Below are 23,920 nucleotides of genomic sequence, written 5' to 3'. Positions count from 1 at the left end.
AATATTTTTAGCCTGTTCATTTTATTTTTTACTTTCCCTCCCATGCTTTAAATAACTACATAATATTCACTTTATTCTTAAAGTTACTAAATTGCATCTCCATCTGTTCTCCAACTTTGTTTAAAAGGTAGTTAATAATTTCAATCATAGTCAGAGCAGACAGCCAAAGAAAGGTTTCAGGAACTGACTTTTATTCAGCAGTTTCAAGAAGCCATACTGAATAGGACAGGTTTTAATCAGGCACAATGTATTATAATATAAACAAGAGTTGGAGTTGGAGTTTTAATATATATGAAACAGTACAAGGAGCACTGTTTCTAGATAGGACACTTTAAAAATGTTTTCCCTAAGGCATCACCAGCTTTTTAAATGACTGTCACTGGTAACATCAGAATTGCTCAAGCAGAACTCCAGCTTTAAAAACCTAAATATTGTTGCTTGTTACATAGCTCCTTCACACAGACCTCTTTCCCCTACATTCCCTCTGCTGACCTGGTCATCCAGTGTTCTGGCCCACTGAGTCTTTATGAAATTAAATGAATCATCCTCTTGAACAAATCAGTTAGAATAGAGTGTGCTTGAATATTTCTTGTTCACTTGTCAGCTTCTTTCAAGTTGTATTAATAAATTAAAAAAATGAAACTACCATCACACTGAGAATGTTTTCAGGATAAAGGAGTGGAGAAAATGAGTGCTCTTTAATCCAACCTTTTAAGAAATGAAAATCCCAATGAGTTTCTTAACATTGCTGCTAAATCGGGGATTTTACATCCTCATTCATATATCCACTTTTGGTTACCACTGAAAAGATATTACTATTAAAACAGAACTTTTTATTTTTAATTCAGAACAAAAGAAAGCATCAGATATTTTGAGTTATTATTCTGTGTCTACACATAGACTGAATGCTACCTGAGAGTACAGACTGTTTCTACCTTCCTCACTTATATATCCAGCATTTATAACACTTCAAAAGCAAATCAAAAATAAATTATGCTTAAGAAAACAAAAGGCTATGAATAATAAAATGATCACAGATATTTTTACACATAGACTAAATATACAAAATGAAACCAAACTATAATTTTTTAAAAAATCGTATGTCTACTTCTAATAATTACAAGAATTAACAGCACAACAATTTCCTAATTTTTAGAATTCATCTACATAGGCAACTTCATAAGAAAAATATGGATAGTCCAAACCCAAGCCAATTCTGATGAAGGTAATTTATAAAACTATGGTCAAAGAATGAAAATTATATAGGCAGATAAAGTAAAAATCTATTAAAATGAGCAAATATCATTAAGCACTGACTAAAGCATGAGATAGACACCAAAATTAAATTTTTGGAAATTCTATTTTTAAGATCACATGATTAATGTATACTGACTGTAAAAAAAAAAAAGCATCTTTATATAGAAAGTAAAAGAAATGCACCATTTCTGCATTTACAATCAACTGTAATATCCTTCTGCAACACAGGACTAAAGAGTGGATGTTGCTCCAATCTCTCAATCTATAGATGAAAGAAACTAAGCAGCAAGAGAATTACTGATTCAAGGTCTCTAAAACAGTGGGATGGTTTGGATGAGAACTTAGTCCACTTGATTCCCACAATGATGTCTTGTGTTGCAGGGCACTTCCAAAATCCAAAATCTTAATCAATACAGTAGTATCTCCTTCCTCTCCAGGATGAAGAATTCTCACTCCAAAATTGAGTACACTACAAGGCCATTCTCACCCCACACTTCCACAGTAATTGTTTCTTGTGTTAACTCCAGGATCTTGGGTTAACTCCAGGATGAAATTTATCTATTACTCCCTCCTTTCTCTTCCACAAAGTTACTCCTGTTCTCCATCATGGTACCACTAGGTGATGAAGTTTGAGGAGGAAATATCTGTAATTTCTGATCGAGTTTACTTTTTTGTTATAGTAAAACCATTGTTAGACTATAAGAGATTAGTCTCCCTAGTCCACCTATACTCAACGAGCATATTTGTTTTATTACAGTATGCACACTTATGCTGTCATGTCCTCTGTGAAAAATATGTTCTGATTTGTTGGTAGTCTCTACTTACATAGTCAAAACAAAAAGTAAAGCAAGGGAAAATTTAAAATAAATCTAATTTTAGTGAACTCTAAAAAACTATGAATTTCTTATCTTTATAGCAATTCCTTCATCTTAGCTATTCTACAGAAGTGAAATGAAATAGAGAACTGCAGTTTCATAACATCATTAGTCTTACACCACGTATAGAATTTCTATGTTTAAAACAAAAAGAAAAATAACAATGGTGGGGATGAACATAACTGGGTATATTGTACCCATATATGGAAATGTCAAAATGAAACCCCCTGTACAACTATTATATACTAATAAAAAGTTAAAAAAAATCAATGGGTTGTAACACACTTGTGCATGGAAGCAGTGCTAGGAATCTCTCTGTGTAGCTATCCTTATCTCAACTAGCAAAAACAGTTTGTCTTTCTTATTGTTGCTTATGTCTTCTCTTCAACAAAATTGTAGAAATGGGCAGAACAGGTTCTGCCTGGAAGTTTGGGGGTGAGGGGGAAAGGGAGTGGTCAGGGGGCAGGGGGGAGAAATGTCCCAAACAATGTATGCACAAAAGAATAAATGAATTAAAAAAATTGATGCGTATGAAACTATCAACTATAAATTTTAGTTGTTCTTTAAAAATACATTTTTGAATCTTACTGAACCTTGTTTTTGTGCTAGTTAGTATCCAATCTTTCTATAAAGGCAATGTTCTTAGTAATATATTGTTTTGATGAATAGCATGATATAATTTTAAATTTTTAGTTGGTGACTGTACAAATGCCTGAAATTCATCGGTATTTAAAGTAACAGGTAAATTTATATTAAATGAAAATTGTGAGTAGCTTATGAGTAAAAGTGTTGAGAAATATTAAGAGTTAAGTCTTCCTCACATTTTCAGTGTTTCAGATACTATGTGGTTACATATAAAATATTAAAACATATGTGACAATCTATAGATTTATTGGCAGATCCTCAACACAATGAATAAAATTCAATAATATATTACAATTTTTAGAGTGCAAATCAGTGAAATAATAAAAAAAACTTGCTTGCCAAATGGCTCCCTTTTTGATTCATTAGTCTCTGAAAAGGCTGAACAGAAGCCTCAGAACAGGAAGCTTATCATTCTGACACCATCACACCATACTCTCACATTTTAATAGAAAGTAAGATCTTAAGCACTCACAGAAACTGTAGCAGGATATAATCCTTAATAACAACTTTACAGAGTGGCCATAACCCTTAATAAACTGAGCTAGTGCAACTTACTTTGTGCATTTATTTACTGAATGTGTATTTCTCCATGAGGATGGTACAGTGATTTGAGCTCTTGACTTCAGGCAAATCTTAAATTAGCCTAGTTAATAATATCATTTCAAACACTGAGTCATGAAAAAGTCAAAATTCCAAAAGACATCAGGGAAATTGATTTTTAAAATGTGAAGAGAAACCATGACTTTTTTAAAAAGCTACATTCACTAGGACTTTTTAGAAAAAGCATTCCTGAAATATTTTGTGTGGTAATAAAATCACTGCAAGTTGTAGAGCTGGGCATCCAATAAATATATTTCAATATTCTTCAAAAAATAAAGGTTAATTTTCCATTCCACCTTCCTCTGTCTTTCAAATGCAAAAACAGAAACCACAACAAACATGTGTCCTCAGTTCCAGAATTATGACTAAGCATCAAAAAAAGAAATCATCAATATTTAGGATTTTTTTTTTCCTAAAACGACTTTTAAAAATAAGATGGAAACTCCTCCAGTTAACTGAGAAGATACCCTGAATCTCTACTTTAGAAACTAATCAGAAAATGTCTCCTGGGTATCTTACCAATAATGAAAGCAGGTCAGAGTATTCATAATCCCTAGGATCAAGGTCAGTTTCTAATTCCTCTCTGTTGATACATTTATCCAGAAATGACAGCTATCCCAAGTAGAAAAATAAGGTGAAGTGGCTTCATGTTTATGTGTCATTAGGGACATTTGGGGGGCTAGAATAGAAATATGTAGGAAGTAGAAAAAAATAAGGGTTTACTATGCCTAAGGAAATCAGAAAGATTCAGAGCATTGAGACAAATGTTTACAGTGAAAATATGAATTGACTGCCCACATTCCTGTGAATCACATCATGACTTATCAATCTTTGTGATTCTCAGGATACATTTTGTGTTCTACTTTCATATTGCATACAAATGAAGAGGTCACTACAAATATTTATTCTATTTAGAATACTAACTATAATGGCATTTTGGCAGTTATAACATAAATGCTTAAATATCTAGATCCAACTTAAGAGTTTTATTAGAAGAGGACTATTCAATCAGTGGAATAAAAACATTAGAAAAAGGCACAGGTCAGTTTATTAAAGACTTGAAATGTAATGAATAGGAAGACTTTGATCCTGTATTTTAGAGTCTAATAGTCTATTAGAGGAGAGATAAATATATAATCTTCAAATACTATAATAAAGTATTATTAGACTTAAATAGATCATAGACAAAATAAAATGCTTCGTTTTCTCGGGAACTAAGAGGACATAAATGTTCAACATTATCAATAAAGGGCAGATTGCTTTCTTTTGTCTACTTAAACAAACACATCAGAATCTCATCAAAAATCCTGTGGGTTCCAGGCACTGTCAGGTATTTTATAAGCCACAAATAGCTTCAAAAATATGTAATTGTGTAAAATAACAAATCAAAAATTGGTTCAATATCATTGTAACAATTTATAAAATGGTTTTCATTGCTGTTATCATAAATAAAAGAGAAACAAAAACAAGTTTTATTTACAAAGGAAACCAAAATTTTCTTATGACACAAGACACAGGTATATATGTAAATGAAAACATACAATTAATATGAAAGCACTCTTAAACTTTTGCAACATAGGAAAATATCCACTTTATAAATGATAACTAAAAACCAATTCTTGTGGCATTCCCTCCAAGATGAACTCTCTTAAATTTTTTTTTTAAAGAAAAGCTCTTTCCTCCCTCCCTTCACCTCTCCCTGAGTTAAATATTCACTGCTATTCAAATTGCATCCAAATCAAAATCTGAAAATATGAAGTCTCAAGTTTGGCAAGGTACTGCCATTTAGCAATCCATGAAGACTACAGGCAATTAATATTATATAGAAATCCATAGCCCCAAATAATAACCAGTAAAACTTTAAGACCTCACCATAGAAATGTGTTAATGGGCTGGCTATGGAACAGAATATTAACATAGGAACAATTTCAGATTCTTGGTTTTGTTGGAGAGAGTAAAAGGAGCAATCCCCATTCAGGGTAAGAGATACACATTTTCACTCATTATTTTATTTCATTCCCAGAGCAAAGAACTATTTAGAAATAACAGATACTGTATTATGTATCACAATGGTGAATTTAATTCTGCCTTGGCAGAGTAACTGGCAAATGTAGAATGTGAGTAACTGCTTGCTACACTGGAGTCATAGATATATAATTGCCTTCAGAAACATTCTCCTCTGAATACCACCTACACATTAATACGTGAGAGTGAACTTACAGCCAGACCCCTGTTCTATCCCACATGATTCCTGAAAAGGCTTTGAAATGAGGACACGTGCATAATTAAGGCACACTGAATATCACAGTACATGTAACAAACTAGAGTATTATGAATCCTTAGGGGAACCTCATAGAACTAATACATTTTCTAAAGAAAGCAACACATGGGTAAAGGGAGACTAAAATGCTAATTAGATCCTCTCAGTGAAAGCTATAGAAAAGTTGATTCCTGAATTCTGAAGTTGGACACAGAATGGAACATTTGTATATAGAAAGACTGAACAGGGGAAAAAAGAGCTAGACATAAAAGCCCTTCAATAGATGATTTACACAATTTGTGAGAAAATAAGTGAACCAAAATAAAAATAGAACAGTGGGAGAATTCCAAACTTCGTGAAAGGGTTAAGTATGAGAACTGATTTTGTATTAGAAAGGGATTATGTAACAACAGAGGGAAATACTCAGCCTAGCATATGCTAATTTAGTCAGCTTTGCCAGGCATTTCTGTGTGTTTGGCTGGCTGACTCACATTCCTTCCTTTCTTGCTGTCATTTCTATTACTAGACTAAGGAAGTAGAGCTCTCAAAAAATGAAGTAATAACAATAACTAAAACAAACTAAATGCACATCGTACTTGTTTTTCTTTATTCCTGCAAAACACTGAGGTATGCACCTTGGGAATTGAAAGGAAAAATACCACCACTACATATTCAGAAAACATCACTTAGCAAAATTCTCTTTGTTCTTCATTCCCCACTAATTTGGTTTAATTGTTTTTTCAGGTCAGTAGTATGGGCAGAGAAATGGGGCAATATTACATTATTGAAGAGTATAAAGGAAGTTGAGTTACTATTTAAACTTGAACCCATAAACTAGAAAGTTGAACAAAAGAATACCAACAAAATAAGAAGCTTACTTTACATTTCTATTTGATTTTAAACATAAATATTTTACTTTACAGCCTATTCTTATTCATTTTAAGCTAAATCTATAACTTCAGGTTGAAAAGTAGAGCATAGACAAAGTATATAAAAATGAACATAAATTACAAGTACCATGCACCTTCCCCCTGGGGACAAAAGGGACAAGCTAACGTAAAATATGAAATTACCTAGAAAGTAAAAACATTTCACACACTGCAAATTTTAGGCTTTGATGTCTAAATAAGTAGTATGGGAGACACTTCTATTTTTTGAATGCAAACAATTTTAGCCTGGGAGCTAAAAATATTTTTTACAAGAACAAATTAATTGGCTTTACAAATTACACTGAATCAATATAACACTTATACACTTAGCAGTCAGAAGCACATCCTTGTCAGGAAAGGTGATTTCTCACTCTGCTCCCAAGAACAACTTTAGATAAACAATGCATCTTTACTGTAAATTAATCATTTTATAAATCATATAAAAATTATTAGGGACTCAATTTAACCTCTCAAAGGACTTTTGTCTTCTTATAATAAGAAGTTATTTGCACTATTTGATCACTCTTAGTTTTAAGATTTTTATGTTCCTCAATGCAAAATAATATTTATTTTTATTTTCTAAAAAATCCCCAATGAAGTCAGCATCTAGCCCTAGGATATCCCTTTAACTATGACTAGACAAGGACTTCCTCTTTGGCATTGCAATGACTGAAAGATCATTTAAATATTTAAGTGGAAATTATTTGCTGACTCAGAAAGTGTTATTCTCAATGTTGAATTATGACTGTCTTAATATTTACTTCAAGGGCCTCTAAAACATACTGTGAATAATTAATACTCAGTTCTGTCTGTTGCAGATCTTAGAACTTTAGCCCTGTATCTATTCAGGTAGTTCTAATCATTCAGTTTAATAAGCACAAAAGAATTTCCAGAATGAATGCTCAACTATATTGCATTTTCACAAATTGTAAAACTTTGGTGTGGTTTTAGGAGGAACAGTTAATTGCTGCTACAATTTATTCAAAAAATATATTTCATAATTTTCATTAAAAGAGTGGAAGAGAATAATGACTGCTAACAAAATTAACCTTTACCTTGTCCCACACTTTGTCCTTAAAAGCTCCAAATTTTCATTCCTTACAAAATTAATGACAATGTCCCTTAGTCATAAAAATGATATATTTTAAAATTAAATGTATGTACATAGATATATAAGTAGATATATATAGGTGGTAGATAGCTAGATGATAGATAGATAAACAGAGTGACTAAGGAATATTTCCTGTCTCAATAATTCCATTCCTGATCTTATTCATATCTAATTGACATCTAATTAAGCAGTATATTTACTTCCCTAATTATTAAGTGGACTACATCCTTCTAAGAAAAAAGTAATTTTGTATTTGTTTAGGGAAAGCCACTGAAAACATGAAAAGAACCAAGTGGCATCATTTCTTGAATAAAAATCAATATGCATTTTATTCAAATATTTTGCTTTGTAGCAAAAGAAAGCTACATTAGTTACTTGATAAGCATTTATGGTAAACTGTACCTAACACTGGGTTTACAGTTCTTAATCTTTTTAAGAACCCCATTTATTTAGCTGTGGGACATGCACATATTTGATTTAATGTACAAAACTATCTGAACACAGACATACTAGTTAATTCCTATTTCGTTGTCAAATCTTTTATTCTCATAATACAGGAAATACTCATAATAAGGATGAGATGAAGAGACTAACTGCTTATTCACTAAAGAAGGCAAAGGATAACAGAGCATTCACCAGACCAACAGTAGGTCCAATATGTAAACAACAGAAATCCTATTTTAACTTTGCTAATCATCTTCATTAAGCTGACCCGTGTCACCGAAGGTTTATAAGAATGTATAATGTTCACCAGTAATTTGATGAAAATGTAGATAATTTTATTAGGATTTATTTATTAAAGTCTAAACAAAACCTATGTTCTCTCGTTTACTGTTATGAGCTCATGCTATTATAAACATCCTGGATTCTTTCTGACTATAAAAAGCTAAAGGATCTTTCATGTGTACCACAAGCTAGGAAAAGACTTCCCATCTTCCTCTCAGGCCACACAATTCTGCAGAGCACATTAGGCCTAAGACGCCATTTGCATCATCACACAGCAGGGGGCTTCAGCTGCCACAGCTCCAGGTTAATCCTTACCACCTCTTTACAACAGGAATTTGCAGAAGAAGCCTTTTTTGATACTACAGAACTGCATACAAAAAGTGCTTGGCATTTGAAAATAAAATGTTGACAATGAACTTGTCCTTTTAAATATTTAGATTAAAATTGTAAATTTAAATTTTTTCAAAGAATAAGCTTATTATCTAATCTAACAAAATATCAGAGATTTTTAATTGTAAAACAAGGAAAAAGATGGGTGGAGAAACACTGATGAGATTGAATTTATTTAAAGATGTATATCAAGAAGTATTTGTAGTGTACTCTTATATAGGAAAAGAGTTTCATAAGTCAATACAGTTTTACAAAATATCAATATTTATTCTTACATAGATGACTTTACAAAATGTGATTGCTGATATATTATAAAATAAAGAAACTGTTTAACTTTACCAGAAAATTAGAAAATATGTATTATGTGTGTGTATATATTTGACTTATTATTTTGTGTATCTATTAAAATGAGGATAAGAAAATTGCACAGATATGTAAGGCTCAAAGCCTGCTTTCAGAAAGCTTAAATTTAATAGTCCTTAGATACTAGAGTTGTAAAGACAATAAATCAGAACAGTGTCCTCCAATTTGACAAAAGTTTTGACTTCATCTTGTGAGTTTTGCTGCCTTGATTTGTGATTTTTCTTCTTTCTGTCTCCTTAACCTACTCAGCCAGTTAGTACAGAATGGGTCTTTGCCAAGGAGTTTAATGAAATGTATTAAAATGAGAATGTTCTCAATAGCAAATCTGCATAGTCAAGTAAAACACCAGTAGTCTATGTCATACTATTAATTTATCCCCCAAATCTTTTATAAATAAATTTAACTTATCTCAATCATCCTATATCTTACTCACTCCTTATTTTAAAAATAGAACTGATGTCATCTGATTCTGATTCCAGGCTACTTTCTAATGCATGCTTAGGATGTCTTCCAACATTTTTGCACTTCCATTTTACTCTTTAAGTGATTTAAATATTTTGTTCTCTAAGAAAAATGATACTGTCTTACTATTTAAATGTAAGGTAAATAGTTTTCAAGTGTCTGATCTTCTAGTGGAGGACACAGGGAATAAGCCACTTCAGTTGATGCTTAGCTTTTTCATATTATGTTCCCAGAAATGGGAGAAACACTTGAAATAAGTTTCCATATATAGGTATAAATCACTCTGGAAACTCTTCATGCTTTCAGGAGAGATTTTCTCAATTATTATTAGCATGGTATTTGTTTAAGTCATTAGCTCTTGGTATAACTGCTGCTTTCCAAAGTTTTGGTTAATTAAGTAAGGGGGACTAAGTGAACTCTATACCAAGAACTTCATTCAGCCTGAGATGAGTTTGACAAGACTTAAAGTTATTACAGGTAGAAGTAAAGAACTTACAGAGACATGCTTTTGGAATCAGTATTGAGTAAACTGCATATATTACCTATTATAATGTGTTTCCTAAAAATTTATGGTGAGGTTCCTAACACATGCAGAGAGACATGTAATTTGTATGCCCAACTGAGCATTGACCTGAAGATCTTTCTTACTGAATATAACAATTTATTAATCAGAATATCCCATGGCAAAAAATATTGAGGCACCAGATTCACATTACATATGTGTTTCTGTAAGACTACCGTCAAAAAGGAAATAAGGCTCTCAAAAAAATCAAGTCTATCTATGAATGTCTATTTTCTGCTCTATTTTTCTCTTGTATTGTTTTTTTCTTTTTTCCTTTTTAGGATTGTTTTCTGTGCTACACGGGACCCTCTCAATCTTTGCAGTGCCCCCTCAGGCATGGAAAGGGATAAGACTTTGGCAAGGGTAAGCAATTGAACTGGATTTACTGGATAGCCAAGAGCTGCCTTAGTTACAGGTGGCAAGCTTTTGTACTTCTATTCAAAAAAAAATTCATTCCTTTAAAGTGTCCTCTGCCCTTCTTCTAGATTTTTCCTTTTTCTATAATACAGCATGTTAAGAAAAGATGTCATGTATCTTAACTCTGAATCAAATTTGTTATCTAAATAGTCAACATTCTAAGTTATTTTTCAGATAGAAAGGAATATTGGTGAGAAACATGGTTATTTTCAATCCACCAGTGTCCCAAAGACACACTGGGAAGAAACTAGTAGATGTTTCACAACTAGGTAAGCTTTGTTTATCCCTTTTATTATATGATTGACTTGATTCTAACCATTGGCTTATTCCACAATTTAACAAACCAGAAATTTGATTTTGCTTCCAGAAAAAGCAAAAGAATTGGTGAGAATGTAAAACACATGAAATTAAAACACAAAACAGAGATGTTCAAATGAGTCTTTTATCAAAAAATGCTTACTGCAAGAAAGGGAATAACAATACAAGGGATAACTTGATTAGTATTAACTAAGCAGCAATGACATAGTGCTGGTAAAGTTAAAAATTATATTTGCCTAGTCATAACTACTAGCAGGCAGAGCAGACATCCTCTTGCCAAAACCAGCTGCTCACTAGATTCCCCAAACACCCTTTCCCGGCATACAGAAAGACCTGCTAAGTATTTAGTCTGTGTCCAGGAAATAAAGCATTCATTTTACAACTGAACCAAGACCTAATAAAACAGTAGGGTGGTAGGAGAAACATAAATCTGAGCCCCAAAGCAATGTTTTCAGCCAAGACTAAGACAAGGAAGGCAGGAGCAATTTGTTTGAGCAAGAACTGACAATATCAACAAAGTGTGGTATGTCTGTGGGAGCAGTGTTTGATAAATGTGAGGCAGCCATAAACAGGAGAAGACAATCCAATGGTGCTTTGCGCCCTCTCCCCCTTTTCCTTATTTTTTAAAATCCTCTTCTCTCTTTTAGTGTATTAATGTGGCATCATCTAAGATGCTCATAAGTACACAGATATTGTTGGATAGATGCTTCTTTCCGTGGTTGCTGTATAGGACCCTTATTTATTTATTTATTTATTTGGACCTGATGCTGGTGCTGCTGCTGGTTGCAGTGGTGCATTTTCTCTGCCATACTCACACCCCTTCACCGCCCCACTTCCCCCAGTCTGCTGTGAAAAGCAGCACTGTCTTAATCATTGGTTTACATACTCAATAAAAAAGACCCATGCCCTGAATGCGGTGATGGAATCTCTCCCGGTTGCAAAAGAGTAAATCCTCTTCCAGGCTTTGAGAGAGGCACCAGCAGACAGTTATTTTGCAGTGCACTGAATAGACAATTCACAGGAAAATGTTGAAGGAAGAGAGGAGGCGACCCCCAAGTGCAGGGCATGGCCCACATGCTCTATAATAAATAATCTTCTCTCACCAGCCCCACCAGTGTGTGCAATGACCGGCCAGGGTCAGCACACGGAGATTGGTAGAGGAAACACATCCAGCGGCGTGGAATTTTCATCGCAATCACCAAATTAACTGATTTCCCCACATCACACTCACCCTACCCGGCGCACGCCGGCGCGCGCGCGCACGCATACACACGCACACACAGAGCAGAGCTGAGAAATGCAAGTTACTGAGAGGTGAACTAGGGTCTCGGGGAGGGTGTTTTCCGCACGGATTAGAAACCCAAGTAATGTGTCAGCCAACGGGATTATTTGAGCGAGGGTCGGGTGTGACTGGTGGAAAATGGGAAGAGGCAGTGTGAGCAGAGAGAATGCACTGTTTCTGTCTGCTTTCCCGGGAATCCTGGCACATGACATCTGAAATTTATATTCAATGTAAAATACACAAAATCAACACAAAATATTCTAGGAAATATTTCTGCAAGGTCAGTTAATTGATTCAGTAATAGTCTGTCCGTCACTTCTTTCACATTCATAAATATGAGCAAATAAAATACGGTCCCCACTCTGTGTCTCAGAAGAGGGGAGGAGAGAGGATGCATTCCAAGAACTTGCTGAAAGATGGTTCACTGACCTCATTTAAATCCTCCAAAGGCAAATTGGGTTTTTTCATGCCTGTGGGTCTACCTGTGTCTTACTTTCACATCCTTTTTTACCCAGGGACAAATAAATTTGATTAAGTTATATTTCCCACAAATACCCAAATGATGACAGAAAAGGTTAGAGGCTGGTAAAGATTTATCAAGAAATCAATAGTGTCCTAGCTTTAAAAATTCCTGTCAACCATCATTTCGCATCTATTCTCCCTGTATCTCACACTCAAGCCACATCCCTACACTACTCTCTTCAAAGCAACAATCTGCGCCTTACAGCCCCTGCTAACCCAGCCCTAGCACGCCGCCTCTGCCTCTTCCACCACCCAAAAGTGTCTTCTCCCCACGCGCTTTAACTCCGTGCATTGCCATTTATTTCATAATCAGTGTCGTCTTCCCACTCCATGCATCCCCTCCCTCCATCATCCAAAAGAGAGGGTCTGGGGAAAAGTGAGCCCGGATTCCCTAAGCCATCCAGCATCCAAACCCAGTGATTTGCATAATAACGGTGTTTTGTGCAGTTTCCCTCCACTGCGGTCACAGGGGTTCTTACATTTCACGTGAAAGGAAAATATTAATTACGGAAAGAAGCGGCAGAGGCAGGCTGGAGAGGCAGAGAATATAAGCTTAAATCCTTAACACTAAAGTAACTGCTAAGGAGCATATATTTCTTTGCTTAAAAAAAAAAACCGACGCAGATTGAATAATAAAAAGTCGATGTCTTGATAAAGTGGGTTTGGATCTTTTAATTTTCCCTTCTCTCCTTTTCTTTTTCTTTTTTTTTATTTCTTGGCTCGTTCATTCATGCATTTTTTTTCCCTTTTCCCATTCTTAGTGTTCTCTCTCTCTCTCTCTCTCTCCCACCGCCCCCCCCATTACCCTCCACCTCCACCCCTCTCTCTCAATCCCAGACAGAGTCTCCCTTCTCTTCCTAGGTGAATGACACGTCTCACAACACATTTTCCCCCCCGGGGATGTTATTGCAATGCACACGGTGCTGCCGCTGCTGCTGTTCTCGCCGTCTCAGTAGCTCGCTCCCAGGCTCACACACTTTTTTAAAGACACACGGATATGATGATGGTGGGAAGAAGGGAAGCGGGAAAGGCGACCCGAAAAGGGGGAGGTTAAAGAGATGACAAGAGATGGAGAGGGTCGGTCAAGAGCTTGATGTGGGAGGTGGCTCCTGGGGGTTGGTAGGAGGATGGAATGTTGAGAGAGGTATTAAGTTGCCAGCTAAAAGGCGTGGGAGGGGGATGCTGGCGGGGACGGAGTGAGATGAAGGAAGCTCAGGTGAATGAAAAGGGAAAGGTGCCGCGTAAGGGGCTGACTGCTGAGAGCTGGGCTGAGCCAGCGCTAGAGATTGAGGGGCTGGTGCAAATTGCCACTGCCCCCCGCCGCACCGGGGAGTAGGGGGAGGGGGTGGAAATCGCCAGGGACTGGGGGACTGGAAGGGGAGAGTGGAAATATGGGGTGGAATGGGGATGATGGGGAATGGGCGTGAAGTTGATGCTCCCCGCGGCGGGGCGGGGATTACCTTGTAACAAGAGCCCGCAGACACTGTAGAAGCGGAGAACGGCGCTGCGTTTCCAAATCATGGTCCCTTCTCTAAGGGTCTGGGGAGGGAACGAGGGGGCAAGCAGATGCTGGTGAGCAGGGCACAGAAGTGCAGGGCTCCGCTGGCGTCCTCCTCCTGGCTCCTGACAGACCCACGCTCGGTCCCTGCCGCTGCGGTATTCGAACCCGCGGACGCGGATCGGCAGCAGCAGAAGCAGCAGCGGCAAAGCACCGCAGAATGGGATTTCGGTGGGCGAAATAGTTTCTTCTGCTCCTCCTCCTCCTCCTGCTGGTGGTGCAGCCGCGACAACCCGTCTGCCGGGCACGGGTGTGGAGCTCGCCTTCCTGTCCGCTCGTACAGCAAGTCCCAGAGCCCGCCTGGGCTGCCCGGGCAGGTGGTGCCGGGGTGCCGGGGTGCCGGAGAAGGTGCGGGCAAGGGCTGCAAGGAGCGGGTAGGTCACGGAGGGGAGGGGTGGGGGAGAGGGGGAGCAAGCAAGCAGCACCGCCGCTCGGGCTCCGGGTGTCTCGGGGTCCTGGGAGAAGAGGCGGCAGCGGTGCAAGCAGCGCTAGTGGCGGCAGCGGCGGCGGCTCCCGGATGCTCCGGCTGCAGCAGCAGCGGCAGTGGCAGTGGCGGCGGCGGCGGCGGCGGCGGCGACGGCGACGGCGGCGGCGGCGGCGGCAGCGGCAGCAGCGGCAGCTCTAGCAAGCACCAGACACAAGGGCAAGCTCAGCGCGGCGGAGGCCCCGCCCCTACCCTGGCCAGGGATAGACACCGCCCCCCGACCAATGGCAACGCACCCGCCCACTAGATCCGGCCAATGAGAGAAGAGGGTGGGTGGAGACAAGCGCCGGGAAAAACAAACAGGCTTCTCAAGGACCCTTCGGGCAGGAAGAACTGAAGCCCCCTTTCACGCACTCCCGGCCAGTCTCACCTCCTTCGCCGTGTCTCGTCCTGACTCGCAGGGCAGATAGTCGCTTTCGTTAACCAGGGCTGCGCCCTTTGAGACGGGTTCAGCCAATCGCCACCGCGAGGGGGCGGGGTTATCCGTGTCCCCAGCAGGTCCTGGAATCCGTGGTGCTTGGGCTAGGTCCTGGGTGCGAAGTTCTTGTGCGCATTTGGACTCCTAGCGCAGATGGTGGCTGCACCTGCCCACTCACCAGCTGCGGTAGCAATCTCTGACGTTCCCAGCGGCAAAAGGAAAAGATTGCAGAGGGCGTGGGAGAGGCTAAGTATAGGGAGCCGAACACCTACCTGCCTACAATAATTTGTGTGACTGAGACTTAGGACTGAGGGAAGTCAATTTGTTGCTGTTGTTGTTCTTTAGAATTTTAGGTCTAAATCTCAGCAGAGATGGGTTACTGTAGAGGGTTTGGGATCAGGCAGATCCCCTAGTTCAAATCCCACAACTGCCACTTCTTGTTTGATAATGTTTGATGACTTACTTGATTGTTTAAATCTGAAGCCGCCTCAACTGCAAAACAGGTTTAATAATAGTGCTTAACTTTTACAGTTTTAAGGGTTAAATGAGAAGGCAAGTTTGTTCAGGGGCATGTAATTTGTAAGTGCTTTGTACGTGGTATCTCTAGAGGTGAAGTAGGATTTTTTTCCTAATTCAGGATAGCAGCAAATGTTATCAAGCTTCTTTAAAACTTGGAAGAAAGGAGAAAAGCAGAAATTTATTTTCTTCATGGATGCAACCAAAGTGGTCATAGAAAGAGATTCGTGAAGCCGGAAAGGACCACTGCTATAAATCAGCACCCTGAAATGTGTCCTTTAGAAGAGGAGATCTAAATGAGCATGACATAAATTAATCAGAAGTTGTATCTAAATGAGCTTAATTTCCAGGTTTTTCCCTATGACCAGTTTTTAATTGGACCAAATTAGCAGATGATGGACTAGTTCAGTAGTGTTAAATCAGTCACACCATAAATAAAGTCTGCTTTGTTTGAGAGAATACACAATAGAAACCTGTAAGCAAAAAAACAGAGGGAAAGATGAGAAGCAAGATCAATATCGATGCCCTTCACTCTCTCATTTGTTGCTTACTTTGCCACAACCTTTTATAAATTCAACCCTTGCCTTTCAACTAATGACCCATTTATTTCTCTGCCTACCTTTCTCCCCAGGCTCTCAAAATTAAGAAGCAAAATGCCCATAATAAAACTGCAAGGAGGCTCTAAGAGAAGAGGATGTAAGAATAACCGTTATTGTTGGAGGTAGTTGCCTACTGTGAGTTTTAGCTGTTAACGAAAAGTCAGTAAGTCTGTGGATACTGCTATCATTTAAATTATTGTGAGCATCAAAAGGTGAAATTCTGATATTGACTCTTGCTTAGGTTTTGTGTGAGGGAGAATGCCAAATAAATCAGTGTTTTTGCATTGACATAGTGGTCAAAGTTCCTGAGATTAGTGCCTATCCTATTTCTGGCTGTAGTCCCCTCAGCAGATACTCAATTCCTCTGAGGGGCAGTGTCTTCAGGTACAAAAAGTAGTGAATTTGATCACTTCTAAAGTCACAATGAGTTTTTTTTTTTTAAGTTCATCACTCTAAGATGATTATAGTTATGAAAAAGATCCCACTTGAACAAGAATATTTCAGCATTTATGGTCAATATTCTGTAGCAGTTCTTCTTAAAAACTGTTAGAGCAATTCAGATTTCCACCCTGAAATCACTCTAGCTTTTCAACTCAGTATGTTGTCCTCAAAGTAACAGGAGCAGCTCCTGGGAACTTAGGATCTCAGGCTCTACATAACACCACCTGGATCAGAATATTCATCATAAGGAGATTCAGCACTAAAATTTGAGAAGACCTGGTTTTTAATGCAGTTTTGACACTGCTCACCTCTAGGAAGAATTTCACTGGATATTCTATGAAATGAAAAAATGAAGGCCCAGGAGACTTAGGATAAATGATCATTTCTGGAACTCAAGGGATCCCCTTCTTATCATAATGCAAAGTAGGTTTTCTTTTTAAACTATAGAACAACTTTGTTAATGTAATTAGTTTTAAGAAAAAGGTGAATAATTGATTATAGCCAGAGTCATAAGCTTCATATGTGCAGGAGCTTTCTTTATCCCATATGCCCTGAGGGTTGGAAGAGAGTTTTCACTTATTCCACTACTGGGTATACAACACTGAAAGCATGAGCACTGGCCACTTGGATAAATAATGCCATCTTCATATAAAGAATAGATGTAATTCATTTTCTGTGTAGTATATTCTTAGATGCTATTAAGTGATTCACTAATACTACAACTCCGGGATTTTATCATACTTCAATATTTTAGAAAAAAAAGATTTGACATTTTATAAATAGATTTATTTCTGAATCTTACAGCAGTTCTTAGAATATTATTAAATATCTTTAAATATGTTAATTTCATAGATTTAAGACTATTATTGTCTATATATATTGTCAGTGTGACAGTAAATGTACAAATTAGCTGACCTTTTTGAATCATCAGAAAATGAATTAATTTAATAAATTGCCAAAAGATGGCATCTATCCGTGTATCTCTATATGCACTACTCTTAAAAATTAAATCAGTTTCTAGCAGACTATGTGACTCACAAATTCATGTTAGAACTAACCTGGTAAGGTACCAATCATTCTATTGCCTACTTAATATGACTGGAAGAGTCTTGCCTTTCAACTGAGTAACTTTAAGTAACAGATACTTGCTCTTGGAATTTCAGTCAGATGCTCTCCATGAGAGATGAATGCTACTATCTATTTAGTTCTACCTTTTCAACACATAGTCTGTCTGATACTGAGATCAATGGTAAAAAGATTTATTGTTTCTAAACATATGTGTCATCCCCCTTCAAAAATAGCCTACCAAAAGGATATAAAGATATTTATTAAAAGCTACTGAAAATGGAGGTGGTAGGTAAAGGGGTGAGGGAGAGAAATGGAAGGATTTAAATATACAAACGTAAGTATACTCACAGTGAGGATATATTGAGAAACCTTTTTGAACATTGACTTAAACATTAATAATGAAAGACAACACTGTAAAATAGATACAGTTTGGGGGAGCATTTGTGGGAGGGGGAGGGTGAATGAAAGAGAGTAAGGTGAGGGTTTATGGTTGATGGACTTCATATGCTTGTATGAAATAGCACAAAGAAACCTCTTGCAACTGCTTAAGTGGAGCAGGGATGGGGTCGAGGTTGGAGGGGAGACAGTGGGGTGATCTAACCAATGTACAGTCCAAGCCGATTTGGAATTGTCACAATGAATCCCCCCTATACAAGAAAGACATCCTAGTACAATAATTTTTATAAAATAAAAAAATTAAATCAGCTTGGGAAAGTTTCTTTATAATTAAGTACTATATTTTTATTTTAATACATGACAAATAATATTTATACATTTTTGACTTATTATTTAACAATAAATTTTAAAATGAAAAGAAAACAATGTTTGAAAAGCAAGTCTTTCATCTAGTACCCATTTTGATATATAAACCTACTTCTTAATTTTTCTCTGCCTTTAATAGGATTGTCTAGTCTAGTTCATTTATACTATCATAGAATAAAATGGTAGCTCCTTCTTTTCTTAATTATTCTATGGACATTGTAACTCTTTTAAGACAGTTATTATCACATAGGAGGTCACATCTAGCTTGTATGTTATGAATATTTCTACAGTCATTTGAAAGAATTGGAACTTGTCATGACTATGATGTTTGCACATTTTTCCCTATTGATAACAAACTAACTTCTTTAAAAATTTTAATAGTACAAAAGTTGATAAAATTAAAATGGATTAAGTATTGGGTGTCACTTTTGTCTTGAAATAAATTTTTTGAGATTTGACATAGGTAGCCAGAACATCATATTTCCCTTTTAAAATACTAAATTTGGGTGAAATATATAAACATTTTAAATATACAGCAATTATAGATCCCCAGGACTAAAAATCTAAAAATCTATGCTAAATTGACTCTCATAGCAAATTGACTCATAGTAAATTGACCTAGAAAAAGAAATTTCATGGCCTGATGAAAATGTAGACCATTTTGGAAGAAAATTAGCTTATTGAGTAGTGGAAGCATTGATTCTTATTCTCCTTGCTCTCCCATATTTTACATATCACATCAACTAGGTTGCAGAAATGTAAAAAATTCACAGATATGGTATAGATTATATGTAGCATATTATAAACTGTATAATATTATTAATATATGGTATATATGATAGATCATAGCAATATTAACTTAAGAGGATTTTAACTTAGCATTTTGTTAATACTGTCCTCTTTCAGAATTCTGACTTATTATTTTACCCTATCCCACCCCAAATGTCTTATTGTTAAAATGTTAACTTGTGTTGATGTTAATATATAAAAGTGCTGAAAAGAAATTCACAAATATGCAGAAATGTACAACAGATAGACTGTTCCTTCCTTTTTATATAGATACATCCAGTAGCAATTTGATCAATATTTCTTCATTCTCTCATTTTAAAATATATCACAACATATAGAGTGAAAATAATGTCATGATCTTATTCAATGTGACTTCTATCATTGCAATCATTGAATATAAATAATCTAAGATATGTGACCATCACACATTCTTAAAACTCAGTAAGAAAGGTAATAACTTTCCCTAGATTTTCCCTCTAGTTCAACATATATTCACCTACTTTATAGAGAACTAAACTGTACTTTACTAGCACATAATATGTAAAATAGAAGTCTTCAAAGTGATCAGAGATAAATAGAAGTATTCTGATGATGTCTTTCAGTCCTTGGACATAATTATATTGAAAATGGACTTTATTATAAATAAGGCACACCAAATAAGCAAAGATAGTGTCTCTACATCCACTTAAGCCTGTTTCATAACTGCCAGATGATGTTTGTGCATGTAATTTTCTCTACCAGGAACAGTCTTATTTGAACCATCATATTTGCACTTTCATTTACCAAGAACTCTGCTCAACTGTGACATTTTCAGTGATGCATCTATTGATTATCCTATTTTTCTCCAACCCTGCCCCATCTAGACACACCCTTCATGTACCTATATAAGCCTGATCTTCAATTATCTGAGTCATTTGTTGGCCTGGTATTTTCTCTCCCCAACTAAAATGTCCCTACAAGAATTCAGGGATTTTAATTTGTTTCAGGGTTTAAAGGTAGTAATTATTCGATATTCATTTGATGAAAGAATGGATGTATTTATCCAAATCTACCTACCTTCTGGTTTAACGTATATAAATTCAGATTTATTTGTGTTTTCTTTTTGTATCTTTTTTTACAGACATTTCCTTTGATAAATAATTCTATGTAACTTAAGTAGAACCACTCAAATTTCAAATTTCACATTTAAATAAATTCCATGAGGATGTTTATTTACAAGAAAACCTCATTGGTTTGATAAAAATGAAAACTGTATGGAAACAAAAAGTAGACATCCATTAAAATCATTTGAATGACCCCCCTCATTATATGCAACCACCATAGACCATTTTTAACTGTTCCTTATTTTTCAATAGTTTCAAATAAGTATAAAGGAATAACTATAGTTGCTTTTTAAAACTGCACATTTTCAGTTGCCAAGGATTGGTTAGTGTGAATCCTTGTAATCCCTTCTTGATGAGATTATTTGCATTAGCATTACTGTTAATAGAATGTATGTTAGAAATACTAGAGTGCTTCTGTAGAATAAACCAGGCAAGATTAATAATACTGAAAACAACTGAGTATGTCATTTTTGATGAGAGTGAGTAAGTATAAGGAGCTGCATTGGTAAACCACATAGCTGAGAAAGAAGATTTTTAGAGACCATTATGATTTTACTTGATTCTTGGCAAATCGAAGATAAACTAAGCTTTCTTACAATTCCACTCTGTTTGCAATGAATTTCATCTACATCTCTAAAGAACATCTAGTAAAATTAAAAGAAATATAAAAATAAAAAATACTAAATTAGCAAACAATTATTAAAAGGACAGGGGGAACAGAAGGAAACATATCTGGAAAATAATATACCAAATATAGAATGACTTTAAGACTCTGGGTTGTTCTCTAGAAGTAATCTGTCCACTAAGTAAGCACTAACTAGGAGTGGCTATTTACATTACTTAAATTAAATTAATTAAAAATTATCCACTTTTGTCATACCAATAACATTTTAAGTGACCAATACCACATGTGGCTAGTAACCAACATACTTAACAGCACAAATTCAGAATATTTTTAGAAGGTTTCAATGCACAGCTGCTGCCTCAGTATTTGACTGCACTAGTGTGTGGCGCTGCAGAGAATACATGCAGTAGCCTTCTATTACCCACATTTGTACTTTGCACACTTTCACTGCCCCACAGTCAAATACAACTCAAAAATACAAAATGAAAATTCCAGAATAAAAATGTCACATACATTAAATAGTTTTTATTATGTTATTTGTGATCCTTATTTTATTTTATTATTAGTTATTGTTTTTAATCTCTTTCTATACCTTATTTATAAATTAAACTTGATTATAGATATGCATGTATGGGGAAAAAAACATGGCATGTAGATTTGTTACTATTCTTCTTGGTGTGTTCAAACATTCCCTGAACAAATGTGTTTCTCCATAAGTAGATTTGTTATAAGGAATTTGGGTCCCATAGGGTGAGTAGTCCAAGATTTTCAGTAAGCAAGCTAAGGACCCTTGAAAACAAATGGTCCTGTTCCAGTTAATTTTATGTGTCAAATTCCTTAGCTGAAGGATCCCCATAGAGCTAGAAACATCGTCTAAGAGTGTGTTTCTGAAAGATATTAGGATTTGAATCAGTAGACTGAGTAAAGAAGATTCATTTCACCAAAATGTAGATGGATATCATCTTATCAGTGGAGGCCCCAAATAGAACAATAGACAAATTATGTCTCTCCTTTCTTGAGTTGTGGCACCTCCCTCCAACTCTTGGGCATCATAACTTACACTCCTGGCTTCCAGCATTTGGACTCTGAGATTTATATTATAGTTTCCCTATTCCTGCCACCCATTTGGAGATCACATCTTGAGACTCATTGAAATACAATTCCAGTTTCTTGGTACTTCATTTTGCAGAAGGCAGGTAGTGGTACTTCTCAGCCTCCCTAATCATGTGAGCCAATTCCCATAGTAAATCTATTGAGTGTATTTATCTAAACAAAACTAAAACATAATTCACATTCAGATCCAAAGACTAATGTCCCAGCTGAAACATTCTCAAGCAGAGAGAGAACTGTTTCTTACTCGGCCTTTTATTCTATTCAGGTCTTCTATGGGTTGGATGAGGCTCACTCACCTTGGAAAGGGCAACCTGCTTTACTTGGTCTGTTGATTCAAAGGTTAATCTCATCCAGAAACATCCTCACAGACACACTGAGAAATGATCTGCAATAGTCCTTGGCCCATTCAAGTTAATACTTATAATTAACCATTACCTTTTTTTTTTTTTTGACAGAATCTTTTTATACAGCATAGGCTGGCCCAGAACTCCCTCCACAGCCCAAACTGGCCTCAAACTCACCATCCTCTTGTTTCAGACTCCCAAGTGCTAGGATTACATATATGTACCACCCATCCTGACATATTGCCTGTTTTAGCTCATAAATATATTAGTGGTGATCATTGCTATCACGATAGCTTCACAATTCTAGGTCTAAATTTAGATGTTCAAGTTCAGAAGAAATAATAATTTTCACATATACCAAAATACTGCTAACTAATGTATTTTGTTTATTTTGGTATAGTTCTGCCTCTTTCTCATAATATTGATAGGAAAATATTCATTCTCTTGGCAGGGAGTAATGAAGAACACCTCACACTGAATATTACGTTACAGTTTGATCTATCAACATAACCAAGAATGAATTAATATGAATATCCTAAATCTGTAGTTGCAATTGACATAAATGCAAATCAAACTAGATTAAGCAAACAAGAACAGAAATCCTATTACCTCATTTGAAGTCTTGTTATGGGTAGGAAAACAAACCCACTTTAAGGGCTTGGTGATAGTATTCAAATCGTGTCTCATTCCCTACAACTCTTTACTCTTATTTCTTCATACTAAGTTAAATTCTAGAAGGGTTCTCCCCATAACCAGGTTCTCCTTATAAAAATCAAAGAGAGGCAAGAAACTTATGGCTTATTACATATTTATATTGAGAGGTTTGAAAGAAAAGGTAAGGTATTTCTTCATAACTTTAAGAAGCAACTTATTTTTGATTCTATGCTCATCATCTAAGCATTCACTGGGTGGGATTGGCTGATGACAGGGCATTCATGATGTGAATATTAATTTAAATTTTTCCATCAGATGAAGAGGGAACAATTTCTAAAAGGAAAAGATGATGGCCAGACAAAATGCAATGTTTGGTTACTATAGAATGCATTAAAATAATAGAATGTGGTAGCAAGGACATTTATATTGTCAAGAATGTTATTTTGTTACCCAGAACCATTACAATAAAGTAGCAAGTGACAATCTTTAGTAATTCACACAACCCAATTGGGTCTCAATAAATAGTTATATAATAATGAAATATACTGCAGTAACAAAATTCTTACTGCTGACAAAATTTAGAAAAGGATTATTCTCACATTTATACAGAGCCAAAAATAATTTCTCTGCTTTTCTATGATGGTTCATAATACTGTGTGTTTATCAGTTCTTAAAAAAAATAGTTAAATACTGACTAACTTCTGGCTTTCCTTCCCTATAGTTTCCA

At 36.1% G+C, this 23,920-nt stretch overlaps 1 protein-coding gene across 3 annotated transcripts in view; it reads right to left on the bottom strand.

Annotated features, from left to right (window-relative positions):
• Cadm2 (cell adhesion molecule 2) overlaps positions 1-14,309 on the bottom strand; it is a 1,035,444-nt gene extending 1,021,135 nt beyond the window's left edge. For 2 of the 3 annotated variants that reach the window (XM_074072932.1, XM_074072934.1), the window contains exon 1: positions 14,180-14,309. In XM_074072932.1, the coding sequence (XP_073929033.1) occupies positions 14,180-14,240 (61 nt within the window). In that variant the 5' untranslated portion in view covers positions 14,241-14,309. The remainder of the gene's footprint in view (positions 1-14,179) is intronic. The other variant, XM_074072933.1, reaches the window with a different exon arrangement.
• Between the last annotated feature and the right edge of the window lie 9,611 nt (positions 14,310-23,920).

Source organism: Castor canadensis, chromosome 5 (genome assembly GCF_047511655.1).
Source record: "Castor canadensis chromosome 5, mCasCan1.hap1v2, whole genome shotgun sequence".
NCBI lineage: Eukaryota > Metazoa > Chordata > Mammalia > Rodentia > Castoridae > Castor > Castor canadensis.
This window is presented reverse-complemented; position numbering and strand designations above follow the sequence as displayed.